Source organism: Chionomys nivalis, chromosome 2 (assembly GCF_950005125.1).
Source record: "Chionomys nivalis chromosome 2, mChiNiv1.1, whole genome shotgun sequence".
In the NCBI taxonomy this organism is placed as follows: Eukaryota; Metazoa; Chordata; class Mammalia; order Rodentia; family Cricetidae; genus Chionomys; species Chionomys nivalis.
In genome coordinates, this window is record NC_080087.1 from 31,118,355 (window position 1) to 31,141,683 (window position 23,329).

At 41.7% G+C, this 23,329-nt stretch overlaps 1 protein-coding gene across 1 annotated transcript in view; it reads right to left on the reverse strand.

The window, feature by feature from the left end:
- Positions 1-7,538: 7,538 nt before the first annotated feature.
- The window catches only part of Pex7 (peroxisomal biogenesis factor 7), a 68,129-nt gene continuing 52,338 nt past the window's right edge, over positions 7,539-23,329 (reverse strand). Inside the window, exon 10 of the mRNA XM_057762240.1 lies at positions 7,539-8,430. Within this exon, the coding sequence (XP_057618223.1) occupies positions 8,362-8,430 (69 nt within the window). The 3' untranslated portion in view covers positions 7,539-8,361. The remainder of the gene's footprint in view (positions 8,431-23,329) is intronic.

Genomic DNA, 23,329 nt, shown 5'->3' on the forward strand with positions numbered 1-23,329 from the left:
TGGGCCCCACGGAGCTGACTTTGCAGGAATAAGTCCCAGATGCATTGTACTGAACACTTCCCGTTCCCCGGGGAACTCTTCGTTTTTATTACTGTAAGCTGTGGTTACACACTATTAGCTATTTAAGAGACTCTGGTTTTCAAGGGTTTAGGAAATAACGAAGCTGAAGCAGCCGTACAAATTATGTGTATGCGTTAAAGGTATATTCAAAATACGCAGAGAACAGAGATCAAGACTAAACGTGAACTTCTTTTGTTTTTTAAGGTTTCCAATAGGCGATTTTTCTCTGGACCACTCCAATCACAGGACTGCTGCTGCAAGACATCCTATTATAAGCGAATATTATAAAGAAGTGGTTGTACAGACCTAATTTTGAAATGATTCATTTCTGCCAGCAATTATAATAGCTTCCATTTGTGAGCCTAACATTAGGTGGAGGATTGGGGGCTGACTCAGCTACCTTACCCTTCTCATTTAGGCAAGACTATTTAGCTTAATATTTCTGGTCTACAGGGTATGAAGCAGCAGATTTTCCCAGCTGTATTAGATATAATTTTCTAGTAGGACCTAACAAATGAACCCCATCTCCAACAAAATTAGTCACTAGATAAGTTCCTAAAGAAAATCAAAAAAAAGGTAAACACCATAGTATATTTAGCAAGATCAGTTGAACCAGAATTTGAATCTGAGGTCACAAAGCCATATGACCAATTGGCATCAAGTTACCAAAGGTCTAGACACAAGCTCTTTATCTTCAGAGCTACTCAATAAATATTAGTGGCATAAAATCAATCTTTTAGTTCATTCATTCAACAAACGTAGTGGGCAAATATTCTGTGCTGGGCAGTCTGTTAGGAGGAGGACTGGAGGGCGAGCACTCAGCTGGTCCTTGGGGAGCCACACGTGGGGGAGGGGCAGCACCAGGAAGATAAGGCAGCAGGGGAGTCTTGCAGCAGGAGACAGGGACCCAGGAAGGCAATTATATCAGCTTGACAGGGAGCTGAGAAGGCTTTCTGAAGAAAGACAAATGGTTGTAAAGAAATTTACCTTACCATTTTTAATTATAAATGTGGCTCATGCTCATTCATTGTAGATCAGACAAAGAAAACAAGCTATAAATAACAAGAAAATGGTGTCCTCAGTGCTTGCCACCCCCCACCCTACCATGGCTCACAGGTGACTGCCCTGCAGTCATTTATACATGTAATCATATACAAACCCTTCTTTAAAAAGTAAAATTGGGGAGCTGGGTGGTGGTGGCACATGCCTTTAATCCCAACACTCGGAAGGCAGAGACGGTGGATCACTGAGAGTTTGAGGCCAGTCTGGTCTACAGAGTGAGCTCCAGGAAGGCTCCAAAGTTACAGAGAAACCCTGTCTCAAGAAAAAAAAAGTAAAATTGGGAGACCATTCATTTGCACATACTGTTTGTCATTTTTAAAAGCACTTTGCCATAATTGACTTTTAACATAGTTCTATTCCTTACTCACAACCTTGTTGACTTCTTCACTGGACTGTGGTTGGTCTTGGTGACCCACACAAGATGACAAGAATGAGTATGTCACTCCAGAGGCTTCGATCTTGGATTTCTCTTGACCACTTCTGGGGAGTGCCCTCTTGTATGAACAGCTCACACAGCCTGTGAGGAGTCCAATTTCAGATTCTCATGGTTTAGTGGTGAGCAGCTTACAGACCGAGCCATTATCAAAGAAACTCTTAAATCTTTTCTCTCTCCCCTCTTCTTCCTTTTCCCCTTCCCTCCTCCTCTTCTTCCCCTTCTTCCTTATACTAGGAACTGAACTTAGAGTCTCACACATACCAGGCAAGTGCGTCACCACAGAGCCATATCACCAGCCCTATGGAAAAAGCTTTCTCTCTAGACAGGCATTCAGGTTTTATGAAACGCTGATGTGATATGGATGGACCTTTATACTTCTTCAAGGACATTCTGAGAATACTGGAGATGGAACAGCAGGGTCACAGGGGAACTTACAATATTGACTTGTAACCACACTCTCAGTTTAACCAGAGTTGGATTTAATCGGTATGTTAAATGCCTGTCAAAGAAATATGTAGAAAAGTGAGCGAGATCTCACTTTCATTAGTATTTCCTTATCATCAGTGAAGAACAGTCAAACATTTTGAAGGATATCCAACATCCCTCCCACTCCTGTGAACTCTCCAGTGATAACCTCTTCTGTGATTTGTTGTCTACTAATTTTTAAAAAAGATTCATTATTTTTCCTTACCTGTAATTGTGTATGTTAATGCCATGTGTGTCTGGGTGCCTGAGAGGTCAGAAAAAGGTGTTAGTTCTCCTGGGATTGGAGTTACAAGCAGTTATCTCAAAGTGGGTACTAAGAACTGAACATAGGTTCTCTGGAAGAGAAAGAAGAGTTATTAACTGCTGGACCATCTCCGCAGCCCTTGTCTAGTGATTTTTAAATGTTCTTCCTAAGGTCTGGAAACCAGGGCTGGGGAGATGGCTCAGTCACTGAACCACGATCATGGGAAACTGAGTTTGGTTCCCAGAACCCATAGGAATATAGTCAGATGTGGTGTATTCATAGCATTGTAATCATAGCATTGGGGTGGTGGATACTCACCCAGGTGACGTCCTGACCTCCCCAGTCAACCAACCTGGCCTTATCATTGAGTTCAGTGCCAGTGAGAGACCCCATCAAATACCAAGGTGGGAGTTGTCCTTTGGTCTGAACATACATGTGCACCGGCAGGAACATGAACATGCATTCTCACACACACACACACACACACACACACACACACTAATAAACTCTGGCTATTAGCTAACAGGGGCTAATACACCCTTTAAAGTACATCCTTTCGTTATGCCCTCTCTCCATTAGCTCTGCTAACCGTGTGTTTGCTATTTTAGAATTTGCTGTCAATCTTTTTCTTCAGTCATGTCATCTAACTTTTAAAATGATGAGTAAGAACTTGCCAAGCCAAAGGCATAACACCTAAGGTACACAGACTAGCTTGAGCAAAGATAGAACTGAATACTTGCATGACTTCCATGGGCTTTGTAAACAAGCTGGTGTTGCTGGAGGCAACCACTGGGCAGCTACAGGCAGCCATTGGGACGGAGCTGTCCAGTTAGTGGAACTGAACTGCTTGTAGTAGGCAATCCTACTTGCAGAGAAAGGTTTAACACTGAGACTGAGATGCTTCGGCTACATTTTAGACGAGTCTTTGGCAGCAGCACAGAGGAGGGTGGCTATGGAGGTACAGAACTAGAAACAGAGTAGCTATTTAGAAACTGGTGACAACTGTTCAGAGAGACTGGGGTGATGGTGCTTGATTTGAGGAGTAAAGGGACAGGACACAGAGTGATCTGTTCAGTGTGTGTGTGGAGAGGGCCGAGGAGTTTGAATGTAGGTCTTTAGCTGACCTAAACTCATGTTTAACTTGACTCTTCCTTGGCAACTACTGAGAAAGCACACACAGGAGGAAGTCGCTGGTGTAGTGAGCAAGATGATTTTGGCTGGAAGAAAACAGATACAGAGGCTCATGAGAGAACATGCAGAGGAAGGCAGGAGGCAACCAGTATTCCGTTCATATGCACAAAAGTTTCAAAAACACTTTTAAGGAGATTGGTGCATCTAAGAAGAGATCTGTTGGTAAGAAACCACTAAGGGTTCATCTCTGGAAAAGCCAAAATACTAAGGGATTCAGTGAAGAAGTTTGAAAGACAAAAGCAATGCAAATCTTAGAGTGAAGATGGTGACCAAAGGGTCACCCAAGCTCACACTCAACTTCATCACCCTTTAGGCTCGAAAATGTAATTTTGTTAGTCCTCTCAAGATGGTGATAATCTAGTCACCAGAGCACACATCTCGATTCTTAGCAATAAAACTCATCTTATTAGAAAGGCAGTCATGTGGCAGGGGCAAAGGTTTGGAGTCTGCTACGCAAGATTTCAGTTCAGTTTATTACTTGCTGTCTCTTGTGACTCCAGACACCCTGGCTTCCTTGTCTAGAAAGCAGCATGGCACTGGGCAGGTAAGTAATTAAGATTAAGAAGGAATACGTTTAATCCTAGCACTCGGGAGGCAGAGACAGGTAGGACTCTCTGAGCCCAAGACCATTCTGGTCACATAGTCAACTCCAGGACAGCTAGAGCTACATAGTGAGACCCCGTCTCAAACAAAACAATACAACACAAAACAAAACAAAAAAGACTGCATACATGAAGCATGTTACACACTGCCCTGGTGGTAGATGAGTCATATGGTCCTTCACAGCAGGTGCAGGGGTAGTCTGGAAAGCAGGTAGGATGGATGCTCACAGCAGGTGATCAGGACATCTGTGCTGATTTCTTCCAGAAATGACTTCATCCAAAAGCTTCTGAATTCATGAGCTACCAAGGTTTCAAAAAGCATGCCCCTTCACTTTTAGAGTAGAATCCAGCTGGGCCCCTTTTCATCTTTCAATACTAGCTTGAGAACCAACTGGTTAATACTTACTCATAGACAGATCCCAAGAGCCAGAGCTATGTACCAGAAAGTCAGAGCATAAACAGCCCTCACATGTTGTAAGGAGGCCATTAGTTAGTTCCGGGCTGCTTAAACCCGAAACAATCACATAGAAATTGTATTAATTAAATCACTGCTTGGCCCATTAGCGCTAGCTTCTTATTGGCTAACTCTTATATCTTAATTTAACCTATCTCTAGTAATCTATGTATTGCCACATGGCTGTCTCCAGAGGAGCTTCATGGCTTCTCTCTGACTCTTTTCTCCCAGCATTCAGTTTAGTTTCCCCCACCTACGTAAGTTCTGCCCTATCAACAGGCCATGGCAGTTTCTTTATAAGTCAATGGTATTCGCAGCACACAGAGGGGAATCCCACATTGTTGCAAGGAGAGGACTGCTTGTTTGCCCCAGCTGCCTGGCTAGCTTAGCCCCGAAATAATCACACAAAGACTGTATTAATTCAGTCACTGCCTGGTCCATTAGCTCTAGCTTCATATTGGCTAACTCTTTATATTAATTTAACCCATTTCTATTAATCTGTGTATCACCATGTGGCAGTGGCTTACTGGGTAAAATTCCCAGCATCTATCTCCAGTGGCTCCATGGCTTCTCTCTGACTCTGCCTCCTTTCTCCCAGCATGCCATTTAGTTTTCCCCACCTACCTAAATTCTGTTCTACTCTATCAGGCCAAGTCAGTTTCTTTATTCATTAACCAATGAAATCAACATATAGACAAAAGGACCGCCTATATCAACACATCACTCACATTCCTGAACACAGGGAAAATGGATCGAGAGATGCTAGGGAATTTTGTTGTCCTTGTGTTTTGTTTTGTTTTTGTAATCAGGGTCTCACTTTGTAGTCCTGGTTCCTCAAACTCACTGTATAGCCCAGGCAGCAAGCTCCTCTTGCTGCACCCTCTCAAGTGCTGGAATTATAGGCATGCACCATCACACTTGGCAAACTTTTTAAAAGAGCTTTTGGTTTTGTTATTTAATAATTTCATATATGAATAATGTGCATTATTATTATTATAACCCCTTCCAATTTCTCTCCCACCTCTGTTAAGTCTTCCTCCTTACTACACTCCTTCCAACATTCATGACTTTTGTTTCTGAGACCCACTGAGTTTGTGTGATCAAGAATTTGGAACGATCTGCCAAAGTCTGTTTGAATCTTCAGTGGGTACTGAAGAAATGACTGCCCCTCCCCTAGAATATATCAGAAGCTAATAGTTCAGCAGAGAGGGGGGAAGTTAGCCCTCATTTTATTTATTATTGTTGTTGTTGTTTTGAGACAGGGTTTCGCTGTGTAGCCCTGGTTGTCCTGGAATTCAACTCTGTAGACCAGGCTGGCCTCAAACTCACAGAGATCCACCTGCCTCTGCCTCCCAAGTGCACAGATTAAAGGTGTGAGTCACCACCACCTGGCTAATTTTAGCTTTTAAATCTTAAGGTTTTTGTTTCAAAAGATACATGGTATATTCTTACAATAATCTTTCATATTCAAAGAAGAAAGTAATTTCATTTCATTATAAATATGATCTGGGTTTACAACGGGTTCTACCAACACAGAATAACCACTGTGGACCCATTTTTATTGAGACACACCTTGGTGAGATACTATTAGTTCCCATGGAGGGAAAGGACAAGGGACAGCTGTCTGCAACTCCAAGGTCACAATTGGAAGGAAGAGCTGAGTGCCCTGCTCACTACCGTCCACTGCAAAAGGAACTAGTAGTATTTCTGATTCAGGATCCATGACAACAGGTGTCCTTGCCATGACATGATCCATTTATTTAAACAAATATGCTCTGAGTGTTTCCTACATGCCAGGCCTGGTGATAAGACAGTCTGGGTCTTCAGACCATGAACACTGAGCTGCGTGACTGATCATGCTTCTCACTTATGAAGTTGGAAACCTTAGAAGCAAGTCCTTGGTCCAGTCATTAGCAGCTTACAGAACTCTGTGGTTTGCATTTCCCAACCCCGTTCTGGCTCCACTTTGTCTATTGTTCTACTTCCAAATTTATGCTGTTTGATTTTGTGTCTTAAGCTGTCTTCATCTTATGTTTTCTGGAATAAGACATAAATTTGTATGGCATACACACTTGGATTCATTTTTGTTCTGACTTTTATAAGTATATTTTGTTCGTAAAATGAGGATATCCAGTTTTCCTAGCACCACTTATTAAAGATGCTGTCTTTCCTCTAGTGTGTATTTTTGGATTATTTGTTAAATCTCAGATGGCTGCAATTATAGACACTCATGTTTGGGTGTTCTATTTTGTTCTATGAATCTATGAGTCTGTTTTTGCACCAGTACTATGCTGGTTTTTTAATTTACTATAGCTCTGCAGTATAGCTTGGAATCTGGTGTGGTGATCCCTCCAGCACTATTGTTTTGCTCAGGATTGCCTTGGCTACCCTAGAAACTTGGTTTGTTTTGTACTGTACTTTTTTTCTATTTCTGTGAAGACTGTCACAGGAACTTTGACTGGGATTGAGTTCAATCTGTAAACGGCTTTTGGCAGGATGGTCATCTTCACAATATTGACTCTACCAATCCACGAGCACAGGGGACCGTCTCATCTTCTAATTCAAGGGCTGATGAGCTAGCTCGGAGAGTTAAGGTGCTGGCCACCCTGTCTGACAATCTGACTTCCATCAAGACCTCATGGTGAAAGCTAAGAACCGACTCCTGAACATTGTCCTGTGACTGCCACACTCATACAGCACCCAAGTACACACATACATTCACACTCAGAATAAGTATTTATTAAAATTAATATTCTCGAAGGCTTAAGAATCAGAATTTCTGCCATTTCTATAAAGCATATTTGACATATAAAATATGAGCTATGCAAAATGCTCTGTTTTACTAACTTTCACTCTGAGCTTTTCCAACCACATTTGTAATTTCTTCATTAAGGGAGCTAGCCAGGAGGGTTTAGAGCATAATTTAAAGCCACTTTAACACACATTAACTAGAAGACTTAGTAGGACCAGGGCATGACGGGGGGGGGGGTAGGGGGGGATAGGGATGAACAAGGTCTCATTAGGTAGTTCAAGCTGGCCTGAGACTTGCAATCCTCCTGCCTCAGCTCTCCAAGGCCTGGGATTATAGGTGCGTGCTGCCACACCTGGCTAAAAGTTATGATAGTGAAGAAGTGGGAAGAGAAAAAATGTCATGGGTTACAGTACCTAAAAGGATTTAAATACAAATTTAAAAGTCATCTGCTAACTCATGGCACTCTACAGTTTATAGCACAGCACCATCCTGAGAGAACTCCCTCTGAGTGTATGTCAGACACATGGTAGATGCTTAGTAGACAACTGCCAAATAATGTAAACCTACATTAGAGATCACATAGAAACATAAGCTACATCTACATTAAATACAAGAATATATCCACATACACAACACAGTTTTAAAAGGCAACTACATTAGGATGTCACAAAATGATACACAATCAAGAAATGCAGTTTATTTTGATTTTTATCAATAAGGATGGTTATATTTTACATTCAAAATGACAAATTCAAAATGAAATATATTACTGTCCATGTAATCTACTAACCTCCCATATTTTTGTCCATTTTACAATACAGAGATAACATTTTAATAGACATTACAATATATGTCATAACAATAATTATTCTTTAGGATTACAGAAAATATGGCTTATGTCTTACAATATAATACAATGTCTTTATCAGCTGCCTTAAAACTGATTTCAATGCGTTTGAAAATTCTGAAATCTCAGAATCTATAAAGGCCTGCTTTCCATGCTTTTGGTAGTTAATGTTTTGTTGTTAAGTAGTTCATCAGTCAATATCCCAGTTCAGACGAGGGCAGCACATCTTAGCCAGGAACCGTGAGACAAACAGGGTTATAGATCTTTACGGTTTCATCCCAGGAGCAGTCAGCCACCTACAAACACAAGCACAGTCAGGAGAACACGCAGGTGCACAGACTGAAAGCCGCAGCGGATGTCAGCCCTGGTCACTTAGCATGTGGGTCACTACTAATAATCATTATTTTAAATAAAATACACAGGGATCTGTTTCTGATTGAAAGTTAGTTCTCTTTTAAAGATATGTTTTGGGGACTGTTTCCAAATGATTGAAGCTGCCTGTGCATCCCCTTCTTCACTAGAGAGCTATATAATTCCTTGCCTCCTGAGACAATGTTCAAAGATGTACTCTTAGCCTGAGAAATGAGACTATTTGCTCAACAGACAGTTTAATGTTTTTCTGACAGCACAGACATAGGGAGAGAGCAATAAGGCATGATGGAACAATATCTATCCAGAACGATCCGAATACATGCCGGAAGGTGTAAGCTGGTGTGGACAGACGTGACAAAATGTCTCCGGTGAGGTTAGTCTGGAACACACTCTAGAAGCCTTCACAGAGCCATGGCATTCCAACTGAAGGCCCAGAGCTGAAGCCAGTGCTTAAAACCTGCTAAAAACAGTCCCTCAAAAAGGGCAAATTGTCGATCATTACTTGCCTAACCTTAAAGTCAGATCTGACACTGCGGGATACAAATATTAATTTACTCCTAGGTACATGTTTTCAAATGTCGGGACTCTGAGGAGAACACCAACTATATCACAAAGAAAAGATTTAAAAAATCAGCTTTTGAATACAAAATATCTATAAATTGTGTTTCTGAATCCCAATCTCCAATTCAATTTCTTACTTAATCATGATTTATAATAATTAAAAAATGTCAAGGCCACTGAATTAACAAATGTTCTTAAGACTATACTTGAATAGTAGTATAAGAAAGACAAAAACTTTAACGATAAGGGATTATATAGTCATTCAAATTAACGCAAATAAGTATGGCATTCCTCTGTCATTTACTAAGCTCTACAAACTGAAACAAATTTATAATAAATATAAGGTTTAAAAATCCAGTATTTACTGAGAAGCACAAGCCCCCGAGTCTCCATGGTGGTGCAGTGGCCTCTTGGGGAGTTTCCCATGAGTTATTGTCAATACCAGATGGCTGCTGAGCACTGCTTCCCTCTAACCCAAGGCCTGCAGTCAATAAAGGGCTGGTTATCTTAGTACTTCACAGTACCCATCTATGGCCAACCTAAACAGCATGTTAAAACTGCTCATAATAAAGGCTGACAAAATGACAAACAAAGATTTCTAAAGTAAAAACCATTATCGAAGGGAGGGACAGCTTAACCCATTTGAGGGGTGGTATGGAAACTTAATATAGTAGAAGCTTCCTATAATATATACATACATATACACACATACATACACATATACATACATACATGAAGATAATCTAAATGAAACTGCCAAATAATGGCGAAGACAGAGTCTCGACAAGACATCTCTCATGACCAAAATTCCAGTATCAGGAATGGGTAAAGTCTAAATGAGTTCTTATCCCAAGACATCTCATGGAAACCCCCAAACAACCTAGACTACAGTCAAGGCTATTGGTGCTCTCCACAAACTGACAGCAAGGCCTTATTAATGATGACACCACCTACACAACTCACTGAACATGGAGAAGTCAATCTGGTGACTACAGAGAGCCTTCAGCTTTACATTCTAGCATCTTTGGTACAGGAAGGTACTCTGCATGCTACCAAAAAAGAAATACAAACACCTGCTGGAAGAAGGCTGCTCATTCATTTCCCAGCTGCCCAGACCAGAAATAATCACATAGAAACTATATTATTTGAAATATTGTTTGGCTAACAGCTTAAGCTTACTTCTAGCTAGCTCTATATCCTAAATGATCCCACCTCCAGTAATCTGTGCATCACCACGAGGTCGCGGCCTACCATCAAAGTTTCAGCAGGCTCAGGTGGTAGGCTCCAGTGGAGGCATCTGTCTCCTGTGGGCAGCTCCATGGCTTCTCACTGACTCTGCCTTCTTTCTCCCAGCATTCAGATTAGTTTTCCTGCCTAGCTCTACTCTGCCCTATCACAGGTCAAAGCAACTTCTTTATTCATTAACCAATAAAAGCAACACATATACTTCCCACATCAAACACGATAAATCTAAACCTTTCAGTCTATAAGAGTGACCTGCCTGCAAGATATGCTGGTGTAATAACAGCAGAAAACATGTAGGAATAACCAACTATCTGATCTAAGCTGATTTAAGGACCACTCCACGAGATGGCTCCTCATACCTACTATGCTTGGGTGGCCAAGAACCTGAGACTAGATAGGCCAAGGACCTAGGGAAACCAAACTCTACTGTTCTGCTACAGGGACATAGAAATAAAATGACTCCTAATGATATTCTTCTATACTCATAGATCAGCGCCTTGCTCAGTCATCATCAGAGAAGCGTCCTCCTGCAGCAGATGGGAACAAACACAGAGACCCACAGCTGGACAATGTGCAGAGAGTGAGAGATTCAAGAACACTCAGTCCTAAAAGGAATCAAATCCTTCCCCTTAAGGCTCAATGAACGGCAGAAGAGAAGGAGAGATTGCAAGAGTCAGAGGGGATGGAGGAGACGGAGGAATGGAGACCTGGACAGCAGCACTGGTGCGCACATATACGCCCAGAGACTGGAGCAGTGTGCACAGGGCCTGCACAGTTCTGCATCAGATGGGGCCTTAGAGCCGCTCCCACTACCCTAGCCTTGTTCTCAGGTGGGGCCCTGGGAACAGCATCACTTGGGGTTGACACACAGCTTAGACTCTTCAAACCCAAGTCCTTAACAGATTTCAAACATTAAAAAGAGAAACATGCTGTGAAGACATTCTGGAGTCAATGATCAATAATTTTAAGATTCTAACTCCTGACCTCAAAACTGTAAATGAAGAACACTCTCCAGCTGTGTGAGAATGTCCTCTGCAGAAATAGCTAATATGCAGCTGGGACTGGAAATCTCAGACACAGAGCACAGTGGGTAACAATTTCCTTAACTGGGTTTTTGGCACTTAAGTAAGACATAGTTTTTTTTGAGAGAACTTTATGTGTAGAAACTTTTTGTTGTTGACTAAAAGAAGCTCAAATTTGGGGATTAGCTCACATCTGTAACGATGTCTCTCTGCACTCAGGATATGGATGCAGGAGATCATCCTCAGCTACCTACTGAGCTCAAGTCCAACTCTCAGGCTATGTAAGACTCTGTTTCACAGAAAACAAAAACAAACTGTCAAAGTATGTATCTCCTCCCCAACAACTACCAATTTTGTCAGAATTCTTTAATAGATACTTAGGGAAGAATTCTCTTCCATCTTTGATGAAAAGGTAGCAGTGGATGTCACTGATGTAATGGCAAACAATATATGAAATATTTTCATTTAAAATCTGTTTGATAAGCCAGAGAGTTGTAATCCCAGAGGCAGAATTGTGAATCTGGTGGTGTTCTGGCATAGTACAGCCAGGCTCTGTCTTTTAAAAAAAAAAAAAAAAAAAAAAAAAAGATGAAGCATGAACTGTCTTTAGAACCACTCCCAGACCCCCACCAAAGCACTCCTAAAGCCCAGGTCTGCGTCTTCCTCCTATTCTGCATAAGCTAAATCCAGTACTGGTACTCAAAGACATGAGCGACACTACCAACTATTTAAGCTATAGTACCAATTGTTACTAACAATAATTTATAACAAGTTAATGTTGCTATTTATCTTATCTGAGTATTTTTATGTAATACTATTGGACTCTGTTGGGGTCTAACTGGCCTGTGGTGATTTGTATATTAGCCCACAGTGCCAAGTAAAATATATAATGAGTTAGCAAACTCCAAACTAACAAAAAGCAAAATCTGCTCTTGAGGAAACAGCAGCTTCAGATAGGGTGAGCACACCGGGAGACTTGCACAGTGTGCTTTGTGTCAGCCAGAGATACGGGAACATGCTGGAGGGCTGACGAGTTTCTAACAGCATTCATGGATAGGCATAAACTATTTAAGCTCTTCTTAACGTGGGAGGCAGAAAGCACATGTAGGTGTCTGCTGAGCCGGGAACAGTGGGAAAAGGGAAATGTCTGGTCAGGGGATAAGGAAGACTGAAGGAAGAGGCAAACCTCCAAAACCTCCAGCTCCAAGTCAGCAACTACCTTTGTGATGAAAACCTTAACTTCTGGACATGAGGCCTTTCCCCCTTCTTCTGAATATGCTCCAGGGTTTCCCAGGGGCTGGCTGCACGGCATTTCTCCCTCTGACCCACTTTCCTTACAGGGTAAGTATATGTGGGTGCTCAAGGGCCAGAGCCTCAGGTTCCACAGCCTCCACCCAGGCACCCCAAGTGGAAATGTATTCTTTAACTCACTCCTTAGTGCTTGTGGATTTCTATCAACCTAAGCCCCACATACAGAAGAACCCGGAACTGACATGTCAACATTAGAGGTAGAATGGTGATCTGTCAAAATGCTACTTTTTTGTACTTCTGTAAAATTTGAAGAAAATTAATCCATTTCCATTCTTTTCAAAACCTGCAACCTCCCAAGGTAGTGAAAATAATTTAAAGGATTTATGATCTATGCCATGTAAGTTCCACTGTAATGATCTCATTTTCACTTTTATGCATTAAAGTAGGCATTTCTAATTTTAAAAATGTTTCTACAGAAGTAAGAAATACTAAATGGTCAATTTCTTTAGAACATCAAATGAAACATTATTGAAAAACTGAATGGAAATTAATTGTTCATCAATACTAGCTAAATATGGCAATGGCATATACATTACAACATTACTAGTGATAGAATGCTTAAGATCAATGATATTGATAAATATTTCAGCACTTCCTGTGTGCTAATGAGGAAACATGCTACACAGACCCAAAGATATGAGTGAAACAAATGTGTTCAATAAAAAGTTCATCTTTAGTAGATCAAATAAAATAGAGAGCAGGGCTAGCAATAGCTCCTCACTTAACAGCACGAGCTATTCTTTCAGAGGGTTACACCAGCACCACTGAGCAGCTCACCACCATCTGAAACTGCGGTCTCAAGTGATCAGACACCCTCTTCTGGTCTCGGTGGGCACCATGCACACATGTGGTACACAAATATATAAACATCCATACACATAAAATAACAAAATACATAAATAAAATAATAATTAAAACCGGAGGACACATGTAATACTAACAGTGCTATGGATTCAGCTTGTAGAGAATGAAAGTACACTGGAAATGGCAGACTGCAAACATGAGCATTAGGAGGTGAATTTATATCCTTGATTTTATTAATTATTAAAATACACATGCCACTGACACAGCAATTCATCTCAGATAAGGGATGTGGCCATTCATGTAATAGAAAATAACCATGGATTCATCAAGAAATTTACTTTACTGACAACTTTTCCATTTGCTATTTATCATTATAACATTTTCTCCCAATTTTGTGGGCAATTGCTTTTGCCCTTGGGAAACTTGCTCAATCTACTGTAATTATCTGCATGACATATGGCCTCCTTAGCAAGAATAAAGAAAAGAACTAACAGAAAGATGTAGAAAAAGGGTTTTGGGAAAAAAATCACTAATGGTGAACCTCACATTTTGAAAAGGCAGCTCAGTCACTGTTACCTTGGCTGTCAATTTGATGGGGTCTAGAATCAATTAATTCATTCACCCACTCACACAGCACACAAATATCTAGTACTTCACATTGTTCTGTTATGTTGCTTCTAACATCAAAACATTTAGTTTACACTCAAAATATGTTTTAAAATTTAAAACAATTATTTCTAAATTAAAAAATAAAGGAGGTAAAATAGAGGAGAGAACAGCATCAGCGTCGATGGTGAAAGGGCAGAAATACATTGTTACAGGCAAAGGTGGAGGACAGTGAGGGAATTTAGGAATAGCAAATAATAAAATACAATTGGTCTGCAACACGGCTGCATAGGAAAGTAAGAACCAAAATTAGAAAAGAACACAGTTTATAGCACATCTAGGAGATAAACATTAAAAGTTCAGATTCTGCTCTAAAGATTTCCATTAAAGGTTTCTAGGCAAAGATGATGTAATGATAACTTTAACGTGTGGGTCTACAAATCAAGACTGGCCTATAACCTACCATTAGCACTGTACAGAGCTAACACACTCCCAACAGTACAGAAAGCTAGCAGTGATCCCATTGGTCCTTCTGAGTCGAGTGATGGGGTCTTCACGCTCTAGTATCCTGCATGCTTTAGAGACACGGGTAAAGTAAAGACATAGATGTGATGGCAAGCTGAATTAGGGGATACGAAGAAACAAGCAAATTCAGATGACTTTCGGGTTTCTAGATAGGCTCCAACGTTCAATCATAAACCAGGTCAGGAATTCTGGAGCAAATGCAAGACACACAGATTACATAGTGAAGGTAATTGGAGAAATGAGTCAAATAACTAGCTCAGGATTAAATGATAGCCCCAAGCTGAAGCTATCCCTTGAGAGAAAATCATAACTTAGAAGTCATAATTTAAGGGAAAAAATGGGACTACTGGAGAACAGCTGTTTCAGTAAGGAAGTAAGAAAGAAACTGGTATACATATAAAGACATAATGGCCAGTGGTGGCACACGCCTTTAATTCCAGCACTTGGGAGGCAGAAGCAGACAGATCAGCCTGTTCTACAGGTGAATTCCAGGACAACTAGAGCTACACACACACACTCGTACAGAGAGAGAGACAGAGAGAGAGAGAAAGAGAGAGAGAGAGAGAGAGAGAGAGAGAGAGAGAGAGAGAGAGAGAGAGAGAAACACTGCTCAAAGATAAGAAAGCAAGAAGATTATTTGTTAGCTTTTAAATAACAGATGGGAAAGATGGGGAAGGGTGTCTGCAACTGATGGAAGACGGGCTGGGTAAGGCTACGGTAGGCTGGAGCTGCCTCCACGAGACACAGTGAACATGAAGAGGCAGGCTAATGAAAACTAGACTACTAGAAAAGTAGAAAAGAACCACAGCATCCGACATCACAAGAGGAGTGACAGAAGAGCTGAGAGGTGTGAGAAGCTGAACGGACACCAGCAAAAGCAGTACAGGGCTGCTGGTGCCTAGCTCCCTGGTTGGGGGGGGGGGCGTTAAGATTAGTTGGTGTATTGTCCTGCTTTCTATTACTGTAATAAGACACTGAACAAAAGCAACCTTAGGGAGGAAAGAGTTGGTTTTAGCTTATGGCTTGTAGTCCAGCATGAAGGGGATTCAGGGCAGGAACTAAGGCAGGGACCTGGCAGAAGGAACTGAAGCAGAAACCACAAAGAATTGCTGCTTGCTGGCTGCGCCCTGTGGCTTACACAGCTTGCTTTCTTATATCAGCCAGAACCACCTGACTAGAAACGGCACCGCCCACAGTGGGCTGGGGCCTATCACATCAATCATTAATCAAAAAGATGCCCTACAAGCAATATGACTGAGGCAATTTTTCAACAGTAATTGCCTGAATTTCACCATGAGAAAATAGTTAATTTTATTAAAATGAACTAATAATGTTCATGTTAAAATATCCTGATGAGACAAGGGAGCAGCCACTGAGGGAGCAGGCCAGAGACAGAGACCTCTGTGGGACAGGGCCCAAGCCAGGGAACTCCATGGGAGCAGGTCCAAGCCAGTGACCTCCACCAGAGCAGGTCCCAGGCAACAACCCCCACAGGAGCAGGTGCAAGGGAGCCACTGCGGAGGGAGCAGGCCTGAGCCTGAGAACTCTGCAGGACCAGGCGTGAACCAGCGACCTCCACGGGAGGAGGCCTGAGCCAACAACCTCCATCGGGACAGGCCGAACCCAGCAAACTCAGCCAGTGACTGCCGCCAGAACAGGCCTGAGGCTGCTGCGACCTCCATGGAGCCGGTACAAGGGAGCAACCACAGAGGGATCAAGTCCAAGCCAGAGACCTCTGCAGGACCGGGCCCAAGCCAGGGACATCTGTGGGAACACACCTGAGCCAGCAACCTCTGCCTGAGCAGGTCCAAGGCAGCAACCTCAGCAGGAACAGCCCCAAACAAGCAACCTCCTTGGGATAGGTCAGAATGACCCTGGAGATTGCAGAGAAAGCTCAGGAGCACTGAGTAATCTCTGGGGTGACTGGAACCATGGCCCTAACTGCACCATGAGGATCAACCATCTGAGCCTTAGAGCCAGGGGCATCTGGAAGATTGATCACCAGAGACACAGCCCCAACTATACCAATCAGAGGAAAATATGAATAGACAAGGTAAGAACACACTCAACACCACAAAGAGCAACACTACACCAACAAAAACTAAAACAGAAAGCCTTAAACACTCCAATATAGATGAAACAAAAATATACCTAAAAAATAACTTTAAAAGAATGTCTGAGAAACTCCCCGGGCTCCCTGCAGGGGCTCTACCCCCGCATACTGCCTCTCTCTTCTTGTCCCACCCAGCTTGCATCCAGAACCCTTCTTCCTTCTGTCCCCTTTCCTCTTTGGGCACATAACACCATCCAGCTCAGTCTGTCTGGCGCTGGGGGCAAATCCTCAGGGCAAGTAGGCAGAGGAGACTTCCTTTGTTTCACTGGCCCGCCTGCACCAACCAAGGTAGGCGCTTTGTTTACGAACTACCCAACCTGCACGGAGATCCGATCTCGGCACCAGGAGAGACAGCAGTGCGGTGAGTTTGTGACCAGTGGCGGCGGAAGCAGCCCTGGACAGGGAACTCTGAAGTTCCTCATCCCCCTCCCTAAAAACTCCCCGGGCTCCCTGCAGGGGCTCTACCCCCCGCATACTGCCTCTCTCTTCTTGTCCCACCCAGCTTGCATCCAGAACCCTTCTTCCTTCTGTCCCCTTTCCTCTTTGGGCACATAACACCATCCAGCTCAGTCTGTCTGGCGCTGGGGGCAAATCCTCAGGGCAAGTAGGCAGAGGAGACTTCCTTTGTTTCACTGGCCTGCCTGCAACAAGCAAGGAGATACATTACTAGAGCACCAGGAGAGCTATCACTGCAGAGAGCCATCACTGGGAAGGTACATCAGTAGGCAAGGAGACCTGATCCGGTAAAAGAAGATCCATAGGGGAGCATTCGGAGAAAGAGATGGGCAGGCGCCAATGCAAGAATTCACCTAACAATCTGAAAAACTATATGAAACCACCAGAACCCAGCGACCTCCCAACAGGAGGACATGAACACCTTAATCATGAAGAAGTAGATAAAATTGACTTTATGAAAGTGATTGACGCCCTTAAACAACATGTAAAAAATGCCCTTATAGAAATGGATGAGAAGTATAACAGAAAGTTTGAAGAATTGAGTAAATCAGTGAATGATACCCTAGGAAACCAAGGAAAAACAATCAAACAGATAATGGAAACAGTTCAAGACTTAAAAACTGAAATGGAGGCAAAGAAGAAAACACAAACAGAAGGCCAGCTGGACAGGGAAATTCTAGGTAAACGAATAGAGACTACAGAAGCAAGCATAACCAACAGAATACAAGAGATAGAAGAAAGAATCTCAGATTCTGAAGATACCATAGAGAAAATAAACATGCTGATCAAAGAAAACAGCAAGGCCAACAAATTCTCATCACAAAACATTCAGGAAATATGGGACACAATAAAAAGACCAAACCTAAGAATAATAGGAATAGAAGAATGAGTAGAAGTGCAGCTCAACGGTCCAGAAAATATATTTAATAAAATTATAGAAGAAAACTTTCCCAACCTAAAGAAAGATATACCTATGAAGGTTCAAGAAGCATACAGAACACCGAATAGGCTAGATCAAAAAAAAACGTCCTCTTGCCATATAATAATCAAAACACAAAGCATACAGAATAAAGAAAGAATACTAAGAGCAGCAAAGGAAAAAGGCCAAGTTACTTATAAAGGTAAACCTATCAGACTTACACCTGACTTCTCTATGGAAACCATGAAAGCCAGAAGGTCCTGGATAGATGTACTGCAGAAACTAAGAGACCATGGATGCAAGCCCAGACTACTATACCCAGCCAAGCTTTCGTTCACTATAAATGGAGAAAACAAAATTTTCCAGGATAAAAACAAATTTAAACAATACGTAGCCACAAATCCAGCCTTACAGAAAGTAATAGAAGGAAAATCACTAACCAAGGAGTCCAACAATGACCACAATATCTCAGACAACTAGAGACCCTTCACCAGTGCAACACAAAGAAGGGGAACACACAAAATTTACAACTTAAAAAATGACCGGAGTTAACAACCACTGGTCATTAATATCACTTAATGTCAATGGACTCAACTCTCCTATAAAAAGGCACAGACTAAGAGATTGGATACGAAAACAGGATCCAACATTCTGCTGTTTACAAGAAACACACCTCAACCACAAAGACAGGCACCTACTCAGAGTAAAGGGTTGGGATAAGGCTTATCAAGTAAATGGACCTAAGAAACAAGCAGGGGTGGCCATACAAATTTCTAACAAAGTTGACTTCAAACTTAAATCAATCAGGAGAGATGGAGAGGGACATTTTCTACTCATAACAGGAACAATTCATCAGGATGAAGTCTCAATCCTGAATATCTATGCCCCTAATATAAAAGCACCCACGTATGTAAAAGAAACATTGTTAAAACTCAAGGCAGCCATCAAACCGCACACATTAATAGTAGGAGACTTTAATACTCCTCTCTCACCAATGGACAGGTCAATTAGACAGAAACCTAACAGAGAAATAAGAGAATTAATGGAGGTAATGAATCAAATGGACTTAACAGACATCTATAGAATATTCCACCCAAATAGGAAAGAATATACCTTCTTCTCTGCAGCTCATGGAACCTTCTCAAAAATCGACCACATACTTGGTAACAAAGCAAACATCCACAGTTACAGAAAAATATTAATAACCACCTGTATCTTATCAGATCACCATGGATTAAAGCTAGAATTCAGCAACAATGCTACCCCCAGAAAGCCTACAAACTCATGGAAACAGAATAGTCAACTACTGAACCATACCTGGATTAAGGAAGAAATAAAGAAAGAAATTAAACTCTTCCTTGAAGACAATGAAAATAAAGAAACAACATACTCAAACCTATGGGACACTATGAAAGCAGTCCTGAGAGGAAAGTTCATAGCACTAACTGCCCACTTAAAGAAAACAGAGAAAGCACACATTGGAGACTTAACAGCCCACCTGAAAGCTCTAGAAAAAAAAGAAGCAGACTCACCTAGAAGGGGTAGAAGACTGGAAATAATCAAACTGAGGGCTGAAATCAACAAAATAGAAACACAGAAAACAATTGAAAGAATCAATGAATCAAAAAGCTGGTTCCTGGAGAAAATCAACAAGATTGATAAACCCCTATCCAAACTAATCAAACGGCAGAGAGAGAATTTGCAAATTAATAAGATCAGAAATGAAAAGGGGGACATAACCACAGACACAGAGGAAATTCAGAGAATCATTAGATCTTACTACAAAAGCCTGTATGCCACAAAACTGGAAAATGTAAAAGAAATGGACGCTTTTTTAGATAAATACCATATTCCAAAGTTAAACCAGGACCAGGTGAACAACCTAAATAGACCTGTTAGTCGTGAAGAATTAGAAGCTGTTATCAAAAACCTCCCTTCCAAAAAAAGTCCAGGACCAGATGGTTTCAATGTGGAATTCTACCAGAACTTCCAAGAAGACCTAATACCAATTCTCCTTAATGTATTTCACAATATAGAAACAGAAGAGTCATTGCCAAGTTCCTTTTATGAAGCTACAGTAACTCTGATACCAAAACCACACAAAGACCCAACCAAGAAAGAGAATTACAGGCCAATCTCACTCATGAACATCGACGCAAAAATCCTCAACAAAATTCTGGCAAACCGAATCCAAGAACACATTAGAAAAATTATCCATTATGATCAAGTAGGCTTCATACCAGAGATGCAGGGCTGGTTTAACATACGCAAATCTATCAATGTAATCCATCATATAAATAAACTGAAAGAAAAAAACCATATGATCGTTTCATTAGATGCTGAAAAAGCATTTGACAAAATTCAACATCCCTTTATGATAAAAGTCTTGGAGAGATTGGGGATACAAGGGTCATACCTAAATATAATTAAAGCTATATACAGCAAGCCGACAGCTAATATCAAATTAAATGGAGAGAAACTTAAAGCCATCCCACTAAAATCAGGAACATGCCAAGGCTGTCCACTCTCTCCATACCTCTTCAATATAGTTCTCGAAGTTTTAGCAATAGCAATAAGACAACATAAGGGGATAAAGGGGATTCAAATTGGAAAGGAAGAAGTTAAACTTGCATTATTTGCAGATGATATGATAGTGTACATGAGCGACCCCAAAAACTCCTCCAAAGAACTCCTACAGCTGATAAACGCCTTTAGTAATGTGGCAGGATACAAGATCAACTCCAAAAAATCAGTCGCCCTCTTATACACAAAGGATATGGAAGCAGAGAGAGAAATAAGAGAATCATCACCTTTCACGATAGCCACAAACAGCATAAAATATCTTGGGGTAACTCTAACCAAGGAAGTGAAAGATCTATTTGACAAAAACTTTAAGGCATTGAAGAAAGAAATTGAAGAGGATACCAGAAAATGGAAGGATCTCCCTTGCTCTTGGATTGGGAGAATCAACATAGTAAAAATGGCAATTCTACCAAGGGCAATTTATAGATTCAATGCAATCCCCATTAAAATCCCATCAAAATTCTTCACAGATCTTGAAAGGACAATAATCAACTTTATATGGAGAAACAAAAAACCCAGGATAGCCAAAACAATCTTATACAATAAAGGAACTTCTGGAGGCATTACCATCCCTGACTTCAAACTCTATTACAGAGCTACAGTAATGAAAACAGCGTGGTACTGGCATAAAAACAGAGAAGTCGACCAATGGAATCGTATAGAAGACCCGGATTTTAACCCACAAACCTATGAACAACTGATTTTCGATAAAGGAGCTAAAAGTATACAATGGAAGAAAGAAAGCATCTTCAACAAATGGTGCTGGCACAATTGGATGTCAACCTGTAGAAGAATGAAAATAGACCCATATCTATCACCATGCACAAAACTCAAGTCCAAATGGATCAAAGACCTCAATATCAATCTGAACACACTGAACCTGATAGAAGAGAAAATGGGAAGTACCCTACAACATATGGGCACAGGAGATCGCTTCCTATGTATAACCCCAGCAGCACAGACATTAAGGGCAACATTGAATAAATGGGACCTCCTGAAACTGAGAAGCTTCTGTAAAGCAAAGGACACTGTCATTAAGACAAAAAGGCAGCCTACTGACTGGGAGAAGATCTTCACCAACCCCGCAACAGACAAAGGTCTGATCTCCAAAATATATAAAGAACTCAAGAAACTAGACTTTAAAAGGATAATTAACCCAATTAAAAAATGGGGCACTGAACTGAACAGAGAATTCTCAACAGAAGAAGTTCAAATGGCCAAAAGATACTTAAGGTCATGCTCAACCTCCTTAGCGATCAGAGAAATGCAAATCAAAACAACTTTGAGATATCATCTTACACCTGTCAGAATGGCTAAAATCAAAAACACCAAGGATAGCCTTTGCTGGAGAGGTTGTGGAGAAAGGGGTACCCTCATCCATTGCTGGTGGGACTCCAAACTTGTGCAACCACTTTGGAAATCAGTGTGGCGGTTTCTCAGAAAAATTGGGATCAACCTACCCCTGGACCCAGCAATACCACTCTTGGGAATATACCCAAGAGATGCCCTATCATATGACAAAAGCATTTGTCCAACTATGTTCATAGCAGCATTATTTGTAATAGCCAGAACCTGGAAGCAACCTAGATGCCCTTCAATGGAAGAATGGATGAAGAAAGTGTGGAATATATACACATTAGAGTACTACTCTGCGGTAAAAAACAATGACTTCTCGAATTTTGCATGCAAATGGATGGAAATAGAAAATATGATCCTGAGTGAGTTAACCCAGACCCAAAAAGAAGAACATGGGATGTACTCACTCATAATTGGTTTCTAGCCATGGATAGGGGCCACTGAGTCTATAATTTGTGATCCTAAAGAAGCTAAACAAGAGGGTAAACCCTAGGAAAAACATATAGATATCCTCCCAGCTATGGGAAATAGACATGACTGATGGGCAAAAAATTGGAATCTTGGGGGTGGGGTGGGATGGGGATGAGGGGTGATGGGGAGAGAAAAGTGTGAAGGAGAGGATGAGGGGAACTGGGGGGATCGGGGTGATTGGGGATAAAGGAAGGTTGGATAGGGGAGCAGGGAAACTCATACCTTAGGTAAGGGAGCCACCTAAGGGTTGGCAAGAGACTTGAACTTGGAATGGCTACCAGATGCCCAGGGCAATGTCCCCAGTTAGTTCATTGGGGCACCTGAGGATAGGGAACCTGAAATGAACCTATCCTATAATCATACTGATGAATATCTTGCATATCGCCATAGAACCTTCATCTAGCGATGGATGGAGATAGAGCCAGAGACCCACACTGGAGCACCGGACTGAGCTCCCAAGGTTATAATGAGGAGCAGAAGGAGAGAGAACATGAACAAGGAAGTCAGGACCATGAGGGGTGCACCCAACCACTGAGACAGTGGGGCCGATCTATTGGGAGCTCACCAAGGCCAGCTGGACTGCTACTGAAAAAACATGGGATAAAATCGGACTCTCTGAATGTGGCGGACAATGAGAGCTGACGAGAGGCCAAGGAGAATGGCACAGGAACTTTCATCTGGCGATAGATCGAGAGAGAGACAGAGACCCAAATTGGAGCAACGGTCTGAGCTCTTAAGGTCCAAATGAGGAGCAGAAGGAGAGAGAACATGAGCAAGGAAATCAGGACCACGAGGCGTGCACCCACCCACTGTGACAGTGGAACTGATCTATTGGGAGCTCTCCAAGGCCA